Source organism: Monopterus albus, unplaced genomic scaffold (genome assembly GCF_001952655.1).
Source record: "Monopterus albus unplaced genomic scaffold, M_albus_1.0 scaffold126.1, whole genome shotgun sequence".
NCBI classification, from domain to species: Eukaryota; Metazoa; Chordata; class Actinopteri; order Synbranchiformes; family Synbranchidae; genus Monopterus; species Monopterus albus.
The window spans coordinates 1,042,944-1,060,433 of NW_018128006.1; the positions used below are offsets into that span (position 1 = coordinate 1,042,944).

General features: G+C 39.0%; 3 protein-coding genes across 5 annotated transcripts in view; 1 reads left to right on the forward strand and 2 right to left on the reverse strand.

Annotated features, from left to right (window-relative positions):
- LOC109967203 (MICOS complex subunit mic25a-like) overlaps positions 1 to 13,303 on the reverse strand; it is a 95,427-nt gene extending 82,124 nt beyond the window's left edge. The window contains exon 1 of the mRNA XM_020612610.1: positions 13,230 to 13,303. The gene's annotated coding sequence lies outside the window, so the exon portion shown is untranslated. The remainder of the gene's footprint in view (positions 1 to 13,229) is intronic.
- On the forward strand, positions 8,210 to 8,857 carry LOC109967204 (twist-related protein 2-like). Its single transcript, XM_020612611.1, has one exon. The coding sequence runs from the start codon at positions 8,210 to 8,212 to the stop codon at positions 8,855 to 8,857; it is 648 nt and encodes a 215-aa protein (XP_020468267.1).
- Positions 13,304 to 14,507: 1,204 nt separating the features above from the next.
- Positions 14,508 to 17,490, reverse strand: part of hdac7a (histone deacetylase 7a) — a 58,684-nt gene continuing 55,701 nt past the window's right edge. For all 3 annotated transcript variants that reach the window (XM_020612603.1, XM_020612604.1, XM_020612601.1), the window contains exon 26: positions 14,508 to 17,440. In XM_020612603.1, the coding sequence (XP_020468259.1) occupies positions 17,398 to 17,440 (43 nt within the window). In that variant the 3' untranslated portion in view covers positions 14,508 to 17,397. The remainder of the gene's footprint in view (positions 17,441 to 17,490) is intronic.

Genomic DNA, 17,490 nt, shown 5'->3' on the forward strand with positions numbered 1-17,490 from the left:
TAAGTACAATTTTGAGGTATCTGTAGTTGGATATTTTCATTTTCAGATACTTACAGATAGGTACAGTATACAGTACTTTGTACTCACTACATATGTTCGATAACTTTAGTAACTAGTTACTTTTCATAACTAGGTTAATAAAACAAAATTCATTATAATCACAAGATTATCGAAGTGTTTTTGTTTTTTGGTGTGTAGTACTTCATTTTGCAGGGTGTGTGTGGTCTGCACTCTGGGTGTGTTATTCTGTGAAATGTGATTTGAGACAATGAGTCCTGTTATCAAAACTGTGTGTTAGCAATTGAAAAAACTTTAATCTTGTATGTGTGCACAACTGAAGGTACAGCATAAAGAGTTAAACTTTGTTCACTGCTGGTCATGTTTTCTCAGCAAGATTAAAACCTTGCTGAGGAAACGTGACCTTCATTAAAGACTCTTCCTCTTTCTTGACAGTTGAGCTAAACCTTCAGATGCCCACAGTTACAATGGAACGCAGTAGGCCCAACAGGTAAACTGAAAACCGTGTATTGTTTCAGCTGCAAAAAGTCCATACATAAAAACAGCATTCTGTTTGTTGAAATCCTTGCCGAGGAATTCTTGCCTTAAAGAATGCTGAATTTCCAGTTACACCAAGCCCTTTATAACAACTCATCAGGCTGGCAGAAAGAACAGAAAGACGGTGTTGGCGAGACTTTACACTACACAGTATTTGAGAAGACAAATGAGAATTTTTCTGTATTGTATTTGACCAAATCTGAATAATATCATAACATTTCAAGGACTGGGGAAAAGTGGAAAGATCTAAAACGAGAAGGAACTTAGTTTAACATTTGCTGCCATCACTGAGCTACTTCACAAACAAACAAAGGACCAAGCTGGTACTGGTACAGTAAGCTTCCCTTAATTCTTAACACTTAATAGACATTTGGGTCTCTGGCTTAAATGATACTGTAATATCATGAAATCAGAAATTGTTTTGTACATTACAGTAGAAAAGTGGTACGGTATACACACACACACACACACACACACACACACACAGGTCAAATACAGCCCTTTCAATCCTCCACGCTACTAATGAGAATTCATTTGTCTCTAGGTGTCTCATCAGCTATTTTACCATATGCACTGGGCTCACAAGTCCATTCACTTTGGAATTATTCTTAATGTATACTGAGGTACATGACTTTATATAAATGACTGTGTGTGAATGGTGCTGATAAGATAGTAGTGCAGGCTGATGTTCTCAGTAGCTATAATTTCTGAACTGGGCATTGTTGCTACTGTATAATAACTGGTGTCGATTTCCAAGATGGGTTATAACATTAACAATGACATATGATGGAAGAACACACAAGATGAAGGACAGCAGGGAAGGGGTACTAATAGTAGAACAATACTAACACCTTGAAATCAACTGGGGCCAGGTTACAGCGCAGTTATAGTTTCAGTTTCATATTGCAGCAAGTGAGTAAACAGACTCACTTTGCAGGTTAACAGGTGAACAAATAGTTTTTGCAGGTAAACAATTAGACAAGCAGTCCTTTCACAGTAGTGTCAGTTACAAAAAGGGGCATAAGAGTGCACGTGTAGTGTTAGTTACAAAAAGGGGCATAAGAGTGCACAAACTGTCCAGTTCAGCAGTTCAGCACAGGTACTGTAGAGAATCTAAGGGCAGCCAGAGAAGGCAGGGAGCAAGCTACTGGTCAGATTGAGAAACTAAAGCAGTCTAAGCACAGGGAAATGCAATGGGCAAATAGAATCGAGATCCATAAGCAAAAGGTTTTCAGTAACAGGCAGTAGACGAAAAGCCAGGCAGGTGACGAAGCAGATAAGCGACAAGAGAGTCTGAGGTGTGACCAATATGATAGTCAGGCAAGGGACAAACACTGGAGGCTGACAATATACTGGCTGCTTGATTGCTGACTGAAAACAAGTGAATGCAATTGAGGCTGGGGCAGGTAAAGCAGGTACAGAGAAGATGGACAGGGAGGGGAAATGTACCAAAATAAAAGCCTGAGACAGGAAGTAATTGCAAATTATGATACCTTCATTAAAGACTCTTCATCTTTTTTGACAGTTGTGCTAAACCTTCATATACCCACTGTTACAATGGAACACAGTAGGCCCAGCAGGTAAACTGAAAACTGTTTATTTTTTCAGCTGCAAAAAGTCCATACATAAAAAACAGCACTCTGTTTGGTTTTAGTTTATGTAATGTCATGCTATTTACTAATCATGTGTGTGTCTGTGTTTTGACAGAGGTCTTCAACTGCCCTCCTATTTCTCCTCTGGTTAGTTTAACATATATGTGTTTCTCACACAAGACAATACAGTACAATGTCGGCTACCACACACTCACACATTGTGTCCTGTAAAACCTATTCATTTATTTTCAGGGTTGGCGTCAGCTATTTCCATCTTTTGCATGGGTCTAGTGTTAGGAGCTGCAGGAGGTTTGCTGCTGGGAGCAACAGCAGTCGCTGTGCTTCAGTCCCTGGAGTCTCTAGCTGACAACAGGCTGCTTATGGACCAGCTAGAAAACTACAATTATGATGGTTGCAAAGCTAATCTAGATCTACTCAGGATCAAACATTAAATGGCTGGAAATAAGCATGCCATGGACACTTTAATTTTATAGATGGCAGGGAAATGTTAAATAACAACAGGACCAGCTGGTGAGGGAGGCCAAGAAACGTGGAGGAGGAAGGCCAGATACAGATAGTCAAACTGTCATCTCAAATGGAGGACAACCACAGCTGTCATATAGAAAATGAGTTTCTCTCATATAAAATGACAGTGTTTCCAGTTGCATAACATTCTTTACCATCTTGTTAGTGGAGCCTTCATATTTTTGTGTTCATGTAAAAGCATGCCACATTGTAAACCCATGAATTTTCAAGTACGTATATGTATGTTCCATCTATATGCATAAATGGGATAATATTCTCTCATTTCTCTTGGTGGAAATATTTATGCCAAGTCCTCATTTGAGCGTACAGTTAAAACAAACAAAGGCTGGTGTTCTTCCCTCTTTTTTCAGACACAGTCAGATTCCGGGGGGCCTTCCCATACAGGACAAAGCATTGTGAATGAGGCTCGCCCCTTCCCTCTCTTCTGCCCTAATATATGTATGTTTATATCAAGACCTGATATCCATTTTCCACCGCTCTTTAGCTCAGAGGTATTTATTTTTAGCAAACATGGAACCGTTTCAAGGTAACAGTGATATGTAAATAGCTGTGATCCATCACAGGTTTCCCATCATCCACAGAGATGACGACTGGCCCGATGATGTTTACAGCAATGGGAAGACTAGGAATAGTGATCAGCCAGGTTGGCAACAGACTGTGCACAGAAGTACTGTATTTATGGACACTAATTCAGCTATAACTATAACTTTCTAATTTATTTATTTCTAGCAGACATGCAGAAATTACCTTTGGGCAGTTGAAGGGAAGCTTTCATTGTCTTCATTGTCTTCACAGGGTTGCACTTGATTTTGCATAGACTATCACAGTGGCATGTTGCATGCTATGTAACACTGCCGCTATTTGAAAAGAAAATGCTTCTGCAGCAGAAATGCAGCCTGATGTCTTTGAACCAATGCGTCTTCACCAACCCAGTGATGGTGCTACAACAGACATGATTTTGGATGCATTTAAGTTAACCTTCTGTGACACTGTTACCCATGTCCTCCAAATGTGGGGTGAAGCATTACTTTGTTTGCATTTTGTTTTGAAGCAATGTAAATAAAAATATTGGCCATGTTATGTTCTAAATAAATGTATTTTTGTGTTATATTATATGAAATTTAAAAAAAGTTTATAGAAGTTTTAAATAGGTGAAGCATCACATAATTCAAGTTAACAGTGTTGACAGTTAGGAGGTATTTATTAAGCATCTGATTTTTTTTCCAGTTTCATTAGCTTTATAGCTTGACACTGCACATCTTGCTCCCTGTTATTATTAATATTTTTTTATGTTCATTTGTTGGTACTTCTTGTACAGACAATGTACATCTACAGGATCCTACAGAAAGACAAACTATTGATTACTATTAAGTACATCACAGACAACTAACCTTTACCATCAGCTCCCTGTTTTCCTTCTGCATGAGCCAGCAGCTGAGGGATCATCTATGACTGGATTCCTGCCACAGTCACAATGCCCTGAGCATTGTCCAAAATGTAACACCAACAAGCGCTTACAGGACCCCGAACAGCCCGAATGGAATAAACATCTTCATGCTCAACCATCTGTAGTTAATAAAGCTGAATAACAATGAATGAACAATTCCTAATATTTCTATGAAAACACTGCCATTTTAAAAAACATTACAAGGTACTGGCAGCAGCTTCACAACATCCTTCAGAAGTACTTGAAAATAAAATTAGGAAAATCTGAAACAGCAAAATGTGAAACATACTTTATTTACCAGTAGTATAACAGTTGCAGCATTCTAGCGCTGGTTGTTATGATGCTCCCAACAATGGCGGCTTGTTGTTTTGGTAGAATGTCATATCCTCCCCAGGTGAAAAATCAGAGACTGCTGGAACCTCTACCTGTTTGTTTGTTTTAGGAAAGGGAGGTTAAAACATACAGTATCTTTCTACCAGAAGTGGGAGTAAGTCACACATGTGCAAGTCACAAGCAAGTCTCAAGTCTTAACCTTCAAGTCTTAAGCAAGTCTCAAGTTACTGTGGTGAGAATCAAGCAAGCTGAGTCCCTACTATAAGTAAAGCAAGTTACAAGTCAAGTTATACCAAATTCTGATGACCTATCCCAGTTTCCATATTAAAATCAGCTAAAAAACAGTGATTACACAAAGTTGTTTTATTTCACAAACCTCCTCTGATTATTAAGTGTGTAGTCATAGGCTATAAACTGACCTTTAGCAATTAAATTAAAAAGGCATGTTTTTCAGAAAATCTTGATTTGAAGCAAGGTCTAACAGCTCAAACTTTAGCTTAGCTTTCTAACTAACATTTGAATGATCAATTGGTTAGCTAACGTTTGCTGAAAAAACACATTCATGCACCTTTTCTTGTGAGTTTTGTAGCAACAGATGAAGTCAACGGTGGTCGTGTTGCTGATTTTTGCACTGCAGACTTTGCAGACCGCTGTTCTCTTCTTACTACCATCATCGACAACATAATCCTTCAATCCAGATGTTATTATTCTTGGACTAGGCTTCTCCATAGCTGCATCCTGTGACCTGCGTTGCCCTTTACTGCTCCACTGCACTCTGCTAGGTTGCCAGGTTTGAGAACTTTGAACTTGGAATCATCCAGTTGTGTTTCAGAAACAAAGGGTAACTTCTCAATATCCAGAAAAATGCTAATATTTAATAAAAAAAAAAGTAAAGTACTTTCAAGTCATCTGGCTCAAGTCTAAGTCAAGTCTCAAGTCATGAATACAAAGTCAAAGTCAAGTCAAGTCTTTTATCAGTGTTAGTCAAGCAAGTCTTAAGTCCATATATTTGTGACTAAAGTCTGACTCTATAGTCATGTCATGTGGCTCGAGTCCTCCACCTCTGCCTTCTGCAGAATGTATATTCTGAAGTATATTTTTAGATTTAATTTTAACTTACTCCCATGTACCATTTGAGGCCTGAAAGCAAATAATTGGTCTGGTAAATGCCAAAATGACAATATAGGTACTGAAAAACATTAAATAAGAATATTTACAGATTTCATATGTATTTAATTATCTGCAATTTTCTCTTGATTTTCACTGCCTTTGATGTATTACCTTTGGTTGTAATTAGGCTTTTAAATTACTCATAACCCTCTATTATATGCTGCTGCTCTGCTGCAGTGAAGAATTGGGCTCTTTCTTTAGCCATTTTTATAGTCTTGTGAGATAAATGATCATGGTTTCCTTTCTGTGACTAAATGTACCAATGGTCAAAACAGGTGTTGTGCAGTTTTCTGGAATGAATCAGTCCAGGTTTGCTTAATCAGTCCTTCAAAATTGCTGGATACAAATGATCAGAACAATGACATCCATTCCTTTATCTTGGCTTTACTGATGCAGTATTATATTTTTGCATTGAGTGTTGGGAGCTTTGGAACAGCACAGTAACATCCTTATGAAAGGAGTGTACAGCGTGTTTACAATGGCACAAGACTACAACTCCAGTGATTTATAGACACTAAAGGTGGTTACTGTCTGGAGGCCTATCCCATCAAATTTGCACAAGGTAGAAGTACAGTATAAGAAGAAGAAGAAGAAAAAAATCACACTGGATCAAATATCAGGGTTGACCCAAAAAAAAAAAAAAAAAAACTGAGCAGAAAGGAAAAAATTTTCAGAAAGGGCTGTGTACATTATGCATACTTGTGCAAATGTTGTGGTAAAAAAAACTGTGCTGTCATGGGGAGCATGGGTGTGTGCACAAAGAAAACAGTATTTGTGGTTCAGACAATGGAGGTTTTTCTTGTTCTTGTTGTGGACTTAAGCCCTCTTTAAGCTGACTCAGTGGAAAGACTTTGATTTTCCAGTTTTGTGTCCGAACGGTGCTTCTGTCTAAACAAGTGTCTTCATCAAAGAGCAAAACAAAGGGGGCGTGGCTGTGGTCAATGCTGGAGGCTCACCCAGAAGTCTGGAGAACAAAGTCTACATTGGACCTGGCCCAAGGTTTGCTCGAGATGGTGTTCAGTGGATGAAAGTAAGATCATGTCCCACAGGTCTCCCTCTGAATCAGAGAACTCATAGCTTCCTTAGTGCTGTGATTAGACCTCAGGGCTTCAGTGCTGACTGAATGCCAGGGCTTTCCTCCCTACAGGTCTGTGCTTAGAAACTACAGCTAACTTGCTGCCAGTAAAATAAAACATATGGTCTAGGTTGTTTCCTAACAAGAAGAACCTTGTGCTAATATAAGGTTTAATTATTATAGCAGAGATGTACAAATTCATAAAACAGCAAAAAAAAAAAAAAAAAAAAAGTTTGTCCTGAGTACAGGAGATGGCCTGACGATGGCCTGTGCTCATAAATGTCAAAACAAGTCCAAACTCACTAGTTTACTTGTGAAAGAATTCCACACGGGTTATTATAATGAAGTATTTCTGCCTCTACTGCATTACCTTGTCACATATGAAACACTGTTAGGAGGAATGCCCTTTTTAAACCACAGTAAAAAATGAAATAAAATAATTTATATTAATCTTCAACCCCTAATAATGACAAAGCTGCCGGGATTGCAACAATTTATTTAAATTTATTTAATTTTATTTTTATCCAACTTATTACCTCGGTGTCTAACATTACTTTATCTGCCTGGAATCTTATAGTATGTGCTAAATCACTTACTTTTTAGTATTCCTTCAGCAGACAGAACTACTATGTGGCAGAAAAATGTAGGTGAACTTTGTCCAACTTTCAAACAAAAACATTTGTGGAGATTCTTTTACAGTGTTTTTCCCCTCTGAACTATATTAAAAGCACCCACTGATGCTGCTAAGTTGTGGAGAGGGGGAACTGAGCAGACACAGAACCAGGCAGTAAAAGGGGGGATGGTAGCAACTTGGTTTGGAGGAAATCTGGAACCTATAAACTTGGGCAACTTCTATGACAAGAAGCAAACATCACAACGGTTTGATTTGGTTGGCTGTACAACACGACTTCGTCTCCGCCTCATCCCTTTGATCAGACCAGTTGCTTAAGATTCATTCTTTTGTTGTTTTAAGCTCAGCTGTCCAAAAAAAAAAGGTCCTCTGGACCAATCACTGAGCCAGATGGGTGGGCAACTGAAAGTTTCATGGTCCTCTCCCTTTAAAAAGTCATATTCAGGCTGCTGTTGTCTCACATGCGGCTACAGGAGCAGAACATGAGAACAGCCCGGTTTGCTGATGCAGTGTACACTCACAGAAACTGGGAAGACATCACTGGCAGGTTTCCACATGAGTGGATGATCAAGCAGCGTGGCGATCCAAAAGTGAGTGATTATTTTGCTCTCATTTTGGCTTGACATGTCTGGATGTGACAAAATGTAAAGGTGACAAGTAGAAAAAGAACAAGACAGCAGAAGTTTGGCGAAATACACAACAGAACAGAGGGCACTCCTGAAGACTGTGCGAAAGGAGGAGGAGGGGAGTAGAGGCAGAGATTGTGAAGGAAAGAGAGAAACACTGGAGATATTCCCGAAAGGTGTGAAGGATAAAGTCACATCTAGAAGAAAGAAGACAGAAGTAAAACGTGGCCAAGCATGAGAGAGGAGGAGCAGTCTAATGATGACCACCCCAAGGGAGGGGTGGTTGCCAGCAAGGAGAACACAGGAAGATCACCACCTAATGCCTGTCCCGTTGTCATAGCAATGCCAGGGGTCACCGGGCGTAAACGGCTGATGGGTTCATTTACGGAGCACCATGCTACTACAGTTTCTCCCACCACATCAGCAGACGATGACAAGATCAAGCCAGAAGATGACATCCAGATCTACACCTCGACTGGACCCAAGAGACTCAAGAGGAGCCCTCACCATCGGCCACCTTCTGCAGACCCATCCCTTTCTCCTGACCCTGGACCTAGTCCTATAGGTCTCTCAGTCCCTGAAGACCCACGTGCCCAGCGGGTGATTGCAAACATCCGGGAGCGCCAACGGACACAATCTCTGAATGAAGCCTTTGCCTCATTGCGGAAGATCATCCCTACACTGCCATCTGACAAACTGAGCAAAATCCAGACCCTTAAGTTAGCATCGCGTTACATTGACTTTCTGTACCAGGTACTGCAGAATGACGAGATGGACTCTAAGCTGGCTGGGTGTAACTATCTGGCCCATGAGAGACTGAGCTATGCCTTCTCTGTCTGGAGGATGGAGGGGGCCTGGTCAACCATGTCTGCTGGTCACTAACTTGGCCTGGAAGATTTGTCTTTTGACTTTTTCCCTGTATGATGAATTCCTCACTAGAAGGTAATATTCCTAACAGACACAGAGGATGTTTGAACTGTGTCTGCTCACCAGTGGGCTCTCACTACTCACTGGAAAAACTACCTGACGCAGAAGAGATTGATAAAGCCACTACTCTGTCACAAAAACTGTAGCAGTTGTTTTTGACAAGCTACATATCAAATGTGACTATGGGTTCTTGTGAGTCCATTGTTTTGCTTGCATCAGCAGCTACTACTATGTTTGCTAATGACAGTGGTGGACAAATGATCAAAACAAGGACACTGTGAAGAGCATATGGCTTCTAGCTTTTGAAAAGACATTTGTCCTGTATTTATTTACACAACAAAGGACAAGACAGGCAAGATACTTTATTCAGCATTTGTCAAAATCAGCAACTTGATTTTTGTTAAGGGACACCCTGTACTAAATGTTCCCTCCATGTGACATCATTGCTCGTTCTGCTGCAGCCCTCTGACACCTCAGCTTTCTCAAGTTCTGAAACTTGACCTCTGCTGTCACATCCTCACCACCACCCTTGATATTATCACTGTAGCTGTCATCAGTGTCCTCATCATCACTGTCGTCATCATAGGTATGCATACTTTCATCCATAATTGATTTTCATATTTTAATTAATATTTCATTTCTACCTGAGACTAGCAGCTGTATCAAATTGTATAATATGTAAAGAACAACAACCAGAGAGAAGGGAACATGGACTGAAAACCTAAAATTTAATGTTTCAAGAGAAACACTGAACCTTTGACTTTCAACTCCTACTTTTTCAGTACTCTTGTGAATCCCTCACCACCTCTGAACCCAAACAACAGTGGAAAAAGTAGCCGCGGACAGCCATCATCCTGACTTCAGTTTCTCCTCTTTATGCACCAAACCAAGCTCCTTTGTTTCTTCCAGAGCCAAAATAACTCTTCTTGAAATACTTTCCTCTCATTCTGCCCCAAATCTGCTTGCGTTGCATGAAACCGTGATACAGCTACAGTGAGCTGACGAGGAGGCGTAATGAAAACAAATGGTCTCTAAAAGCCATGAATCATACGCATCACCATCAAAGAGGAGGCTGATGTGGCTCCCCGCTGGGCTCCCATAAACCACTGGGAGTGATGGAGGAGGTGAGACCTGATTTATACACACATAAATGTGCATACATGCAGAGGAGGAAACATGTGCACGCACTCATGCACATAAGCACACATCTCCCCCATGTTTAGTTTTAAAAATAGCCCGAGTGCCCTTTTTCTTTAGAAGTTCATATACATAATTATCAAATTATATACATGCACTAAAGCAACACCACTGAACTTTGGCTTATATGAAAGAGAACTGATACCAAGCAAATGACAATCACCTGCAACGTTTAGCTTTCATTTAAAATAAACAACCAAACTCCAAAGAAATGAGGGTTTATATGTTCTATTTTATACGCATCCATGACAAATCTCTTCTTCCTTGCATGTAGCCCAACAACCTATCATTAGCTGATGTTTCCAGCTCCTATAAAGACGTACGAAGTCTTTTACTGAGCCCCACCATCAACGCAGTGTGGTCTCAGAACGTCACTGACATACAGTATTAAAAGACAACTGACATTTAACAAGAATGCAGTTTTGAGCCAAGAGAGAGGAAAAAAAACAGCCAATGTGCATTTTGTATTGCATATAAAAGTGAGAGCGGCTGGCCTTAAGAATCATTCAGATGAAATTTTAGTACAAGATTTCATAAAGTATTTGTGTAGTTGCTAAGGCAGTATGACTGCTACTTGTTGATAAGTAAAAAATGGCAAATCTGGCAACAACAATAACTGAATAGCCCCTTTCTATGTCAACACTGAACCTCAGTTAAATGCCCATTTGTCATCTTCTGCAGATTTGTTTAAGGTTGTATTCTGACTTTTTTCATTGCCGTAATGTTGTGAATCAAGAATATCACATTTATTTCTGTGCTATTTTTAGGTTATTCAATGAATTTTAAATTAGAGCTATTATCCTCTTGTGGCTTTTTGGAAATACAAAATTATATGTTGTCAGTCGTCAGTGCCCTGTTAATGTGCTTAGGAGTAGGGATTTTGAATTTCATTATTATGTCCAGCAAATCTGTTGATATGTTTCCAATGTGACTTCCACAAACTCTCAATGAACTTAACCTTCTGTCATGTTGCGGGTCAGATTTGCCCAGTGTAAAGTTAAAACATCTACAAACAATATTTTAAAATGAAATTTCTTCTGCTTGGCTTAATAGGTGTAATCAACCTATAAAATGAAAGTGGTCCATTTCACATATTTGCAACCTCCCCCTGCATGTTTATATTACATAGAAGAAGTGTCTCGTTAATTTATCAACATCACTTCATAACAAGAAAAGATTTCAAAATGTAAAATGTAAAATAAACTTTAAAAAAAGCTAATGGCATGTAAAAATAATGTATTTTATATGTACGTCTTTCCAATGTACATTAAAAAAAGTTTTAACATGCATTTTTTATGAAAAATGAGTGCATTATCCTCATTGAACCATAATCTGTGAGAGGTAAAGAACACCATTGCACTAAATAGTGATTGAAATGGTTAGTAATGGTAAAGTTAACCCAGGAACATCACTGCTGTTCCTGGGAAATGAACATAACAGGAGGGTTAAGTGATTACTGCAGTAATGGTTCTGCCTTTTTGTCTTTTCAGCTGCTGAATAAAAGTGACTCCCTGTTTCTACTGCTTACTGCCATTTTAACCGCTGTAATCATGGAAACCTTTAGGTACTTCACATGTGGACTTAAATGGCTATTTAAGAATAACAAAAGGCATCTTGAACAGGAGGCAGATGTAGAAGGATGTGGAGATAGAGGACATTTCTCTGGTCCAACTAAACCAAGGGAGCTGTGATTTACTGAGACTAAATGAATAGCACAAGTCAGGTTGGATCAGTATTTGTGTTAATTTCTTTTTGTTTCTTACTATTTTCTGTTTTCCTACTACTTAATTTTTAAAATAATTTTAAGGAAATTTGTTTAATAAGTGTCACTCTGGAATTAACCTGTGGTTAGAGAACAATTTCTGTCTCAAACGTATGTATGTTAAGCTCCTGTACACCATGTTACAGACTTGAAGGCCTAGTTGTTTAGAGGCATTTCCTTCAAGTATATTTTGTCTGGTGCTCTACAAAAAATGGCCAGTGGTCATACAGCATGACTTATTATAAATAACACAAGCAGAAAAATCCCTGCAGAATAAGATGTAACAGCACATTCAGCACACATATCATTATTTGTCTGAGAAATAAAACTGTCTAAAACTGTTCCCATGGTTCTTGTTGTTTTGCTAAAACTGGATGATGAACAGTGCAGGGAGTTATTCTGGCACCACACCCTCTTTGTCTCCTGCCTGTCTTGTTAAATTGTCTGTCTTGTTTTTTATTTTCTTCCTCCTTCCCTCTGTGCTTTTTTAATGAGGTCTGTGTGCCTCTGCCTGGTCAGTTAATTTCCAAAAGAACAATATGCTAATGTGTGATTAAAGGCTCAGGGAATGTTTACAGCCTCTAGGGACCTCAATTCCAATGTGCAGCTTGAGAATTTTGTTTAGTAGCCTGCAGGTTTTATTGTTATGTACTTTAGTAAGAGTTTAATCATTTAAGTGTTTCGCACCACAAAAAGTAAACACTAAAAATACAAAATGTAGAACTAAACCAAGCTGGTTTTGACTGTTTCCCTTATTTTATAATGTTAAGTAATGAAAAATTAATTCTTATAGCAATGAACCAACTGATAATTGTATATTACAATGTCCTCATACATGGTAACAACGATACATAGTCTTCAACCTACCAGTTTCTTTTAATGTAACTCTTTATTTTAAACTAAACATGGGTAAGACAAAACACCAGTGGACCTGGTTAACAGTTTTGCTCACACACAGGTGTTTCCAGTTGTTCTGATTAGACGCCTGCTCAGGTTTAAGAGAATTTACATGACTGTGCTTACATGTGCACAAAATAAGGCTAAACATCTAAGTTAACTGGTGCAACAACACTAACAGGGGTGGTGCTTACGCCCCCACACACACAGTCCCAGGAGGTCTAATCAAACACAATAAGTTAAAACACCTGTGTGGATGGAACATGATGCAGCTGGTGTTTCATTAAAACTAGTAAACAATGTAGGAGTGTTAACATGCTGCACATAGCTCAGTTTCAATGATACAATTCCTTGCCTGATATGTTTCATATGTTATAATATTTTTATAGTGCAATCAGCTTCTGTCGACTTAGTTTTTATAAGGTTGTATGACATCTGTTCATTGTGCAAGTGCAGTTTCAGTTCACTGACCTGAGAGGTTTGCTAGTTCTCTGGAGCCAGGATTAAACAGGCGACCGCTCAAGCAGGATGTTGAATTGTACTGGTCATCTGGAGGCTTCACAGCTGGGATCAAGGTCACATTCATGTCCTGTGGGAAGTGTGGGAAATTCATGTCCAAGGTGTCATCTAGGCTGTCACGTCAGTCACACCTATAGCTGTCTGGCCAGTGGTACTTCTAATAATATGACAGTTTTACTTAGTTTTAAGATAATATTTTTTAAGCTAAATTACCTTTGGTAGACATTTTGCCCATTTATTTCCTTCATAACTACCTTTGCATCAGTCACATGACTTTTTAGAAACACAGCTCATGACAAATATAATGCTTTTCACCATTAAGTATTTCTTATTCTTGTTACCAAGAAATTTACTAGGAAATAGAAACAAGGTATAGTGATGACTACCATGGTTACACCAACAAGACTAATGAGGTCATTGTGGATTAAAGGAGGTTGAGGAAGACAATACATGCTCCTCCTCTCATACACGGGGAGGTGGTGGAGCTAGTGGATAACATCAAGTTCCTGGGCATTCACATCACATCTGACCTGACCTGGTCTCTGAACACATCCTATCTGGGGAAGAAAGCCCAGCAAAGGCTTTTCTTCCTCAGGAAGCTGAAACGCGCTGGCCTCTCCTCTCAGTTGCTCGCAAATTTCTACAGAGTGACAGTAGAGAGCATCCTCTGTCTCAGTGTTGTACGGAAGCTGCTGTTTGTGCCTCTTCCCTCCAGGAAAAGGTACAGGAATATAAAAACTAAAATAAACAGACTGACACACAGCTTCTACCCCAGAGCTATGAAATCAATCACCCCCTTTACCCCTGGTCACACACACACAACCTCACCCCCACGGACAGATACCGATAAAATACTGGACTCCTGCAGATGCACACACATGCTCACACCTCTTCTTAAAGACAGATTTGCACTAAGCTGCACTTTAGAATGTCACTATATTCTTCTCCTGCTAATATGCTGCTGACCTGATTAGGTTCCATACATTTTCATTTTTATCTGTTCATATTTTTATATTGACTTGTACAATTTTTGTGTTATGTAAATAATGTGTCTTTTAAGCCGAGAGCTGCCGGAAGAAATTTCGTTGTGCTGTGCATAATGACAATAAATATTCTTGACCTGACTCTTAACAATCAAATGCTTTATGTCCTGATCCAGATCCAGATCCAGAAGAGGACTCCCACATTCAATCATATGCTTATGATATTTGGACAAAGTTGAGACAAAAATGGGCTTTTACTGAAAAGTATTTTTTAATCAAGAAGAAGAGAAAAATAACAGTACAAAATAGACAATCTTTCTATACTGTACATACACATGGTAGGAAATGTGAAGGGAAAAATAACATATAAGTAAATAAAAAAGAACAGCATGAAACAAAGATCTCAATAGAGTTATTTTAAGTCCAGTTAGTTCCAATACACATACTACTGAATGCATCAAGGCACATGTGTGACATGTGTATTTTGGTCTTGGAGCTTCTATTTACAGTGACTGTTTTTCAAAAGAAGGTACAAATTACATCATTAATTAAGGGAATTAAGATTTGAGGCAATACTGGCCTCTATGTAAGACAAAAAACTGGGAATATAATACAGAAGAGGTCATTTACAATATTTGACAAGCACTCAAACACACATGCATGCACAAAACACATGACAGAAGTTTACATAAGCATTAGTGCGCATGCAAACATACTCTCTCACAGACACACACACTCATTGACCAATCAGACATTTTCTTCATATACATCACATGCACCTGTTTTGCACACTATGTCAGTGAGACAGCTTGTTTAAATGCTGTCACATGATATTAAGAACACGATGAGGAATACCAATCCTTAATGCAACATTTTCACCAGGATGGAGCAGTAGTGAGACTTCTACTGTCGGTTTGTTTCTTGTCAAAGTTCTGGGCAATGCCCAGGATCAGACTAAAGCAAAGTGAACACCTGCATGCTGAACTGGCAGTACTTCACTCTGTCACATGAACTTGCTGTGCTGATTGTGATAATTGCAACCGGAACTCTACAAAAGCTGCATTTACACACAAAACAGCAAATCAAATATTTGATACCAGAGCTGAAAATCTGTGCTGCTTTAAATCCAATCATGGATATAAAAAAAATAAATAAAATAAAAAAAAATCAAAGGAAAGCTCTAAAGCATCAATTTTCATGAAAGTGGAGTGGCTAGTTAGACAAAAACCAAAACTTCAAGTTCCTTGTCTCAGTTTTAGTGAATCTCTCTCTTTATGGACAAATTTTGTAAAATGTAATTATTCTGACTCAATTGGTCAAACTTCTTGTGTGTGAAAAATGGACTTCAACAAGCTTTATTTTGCGAAACGATAACATCCAAACTGATATTTGTACATTTGAAATGCTGAGCCCTTACAAGCCCCGATAGCAGGGCAGTCAAAAAGCTGTCAAATCAAAGATCAAATAAATGTTTAGCATGACATTGTCTAGTCTGATAACGTGAGAAAACGTGCCACTACAAAGCACAGTTACAGAGAAGACTTTCATATGGAAAACACACAAGGTCACTTCTAAACAAAATAATGCATTCTTTTCTTTTAATTAGACTATGATTAAGCCTGGGAATCTAATACTATTTTTTACATAATGAAAAAGAAAACATTCAAACCAGGCCAGCTCACTGCACTCATCATCAAAACAAGTAGAATACAAAACTCTGTATATATGATGTTCCACAGGTTTGTTTTGTAGAGTCACTAAGAGCTGTATCCAAACTGGTCCCTCTTGTTGCTTCCATACAGTCACATTGCCAAGTGCAGGCTGTTTTAAGGCAGTTTTCTTTGGGTGATGTCCTTTAAGTGCATTAATATTATTGCTACTATATAGAACAATACAATGGTCCTCAGTGGTGCCATGATGGAATGAATGCACGTTTAGTCCCAAACATACACAAAAACATACAGTATTCAATACTAGTGGTACATTTGTACGTGTGTGTGTGTGTGTGGGGGGGGGCATCCAAGGAACATGAGCAGCAGTGAAATCGTGCTCTCAAAATCTTGCTGACTTTTCAGATTAACTTTAAGGAAACAGAACTGTACAGTATTTCGGCCTTCGCGTCCTTAGAGTCAGTCAGACTTCATAAGACATCTCAGATCAATAGTGGGAAAAATATAGCAAACACCATTTCATCTAAATCCTCAAAAATTAAATAACCTAGAGAGAAGAGCAGATTTTTTTTCCCCCCCGAGTTTTGGAATTTCTTACAATTCACATTATGGAATGAACAGTGCAATAAAACAACAAGGACACTGGCCCTTTCTTTGTTTCTACAAAACCACAGTTGTCCATTTTGTCTTCATTTTCTCTTTCCTTCCATCATTGTCTTCTCTTAGTGGTTTAACTGCATGTACTGTAATGACATCAATGTCTTTTCCCTCATATTCTTTCTTTTTGATGAGGCCACATCCTCTTTGTTGATATTTTTGCATTTTATCCCCCAGGTGTATGTGCACAGTATATGCTTGCAACTGATGTCATACAGTAGGTTCATTCTGCAGCAGCCACATTGCATCCCATTTGGTTAGCACTGCTTCAATTCTGATATGGGAAACAAAGTGGCACAAGAGAGTTTAAATTCCAAACTGTCCTTCTGAAACCAGTTGTTGGTCCTTGAATTAAGGCAAGGTTACTGTAAGGCAACAAAACAGCTGCTGGTACATAGTGCTTTAATAAGAATCAGAGCTGCATTCTGCATCTGTATTCTGTCAGTTCCCACAAGGCTCATGTTCACAGAGCTATCAATCTGGATCTCTGAACATACATACAATCCAAAGTTAGTCAGGAGACAAAGTCTTTTTAAAATGATCTTATGTTGCTCTTTGGTGAGGCTTCAGATGGTTTCCTAGCTATAGGTAGTGCTGCTGGCTTCAGCTGAGTGGTTACCAGCACTGAGGTGCTCGTCCGTAGAGGTGTGTCGGTGGATGTGTATGTGTGTGCATAAGGCAGATGGGTGGGGTTCAGTGGCATTACAAACACATCCCCTTCATGGGCATGTGACAGCGCAGAAGATCCGAGGCTAGAGGTTGGGCCCCATTCCTGAAAGTGAGTTCCATGAGGTGAATGGTCAGATTCTTCTACATTGAGTCACTGTCATGCTCCATTGGCTCGTCAGGGAGGCTGAAGGCAATGGTTAAAAACAAGAGTAGAGAGTTGGTGCCAGCATGAAG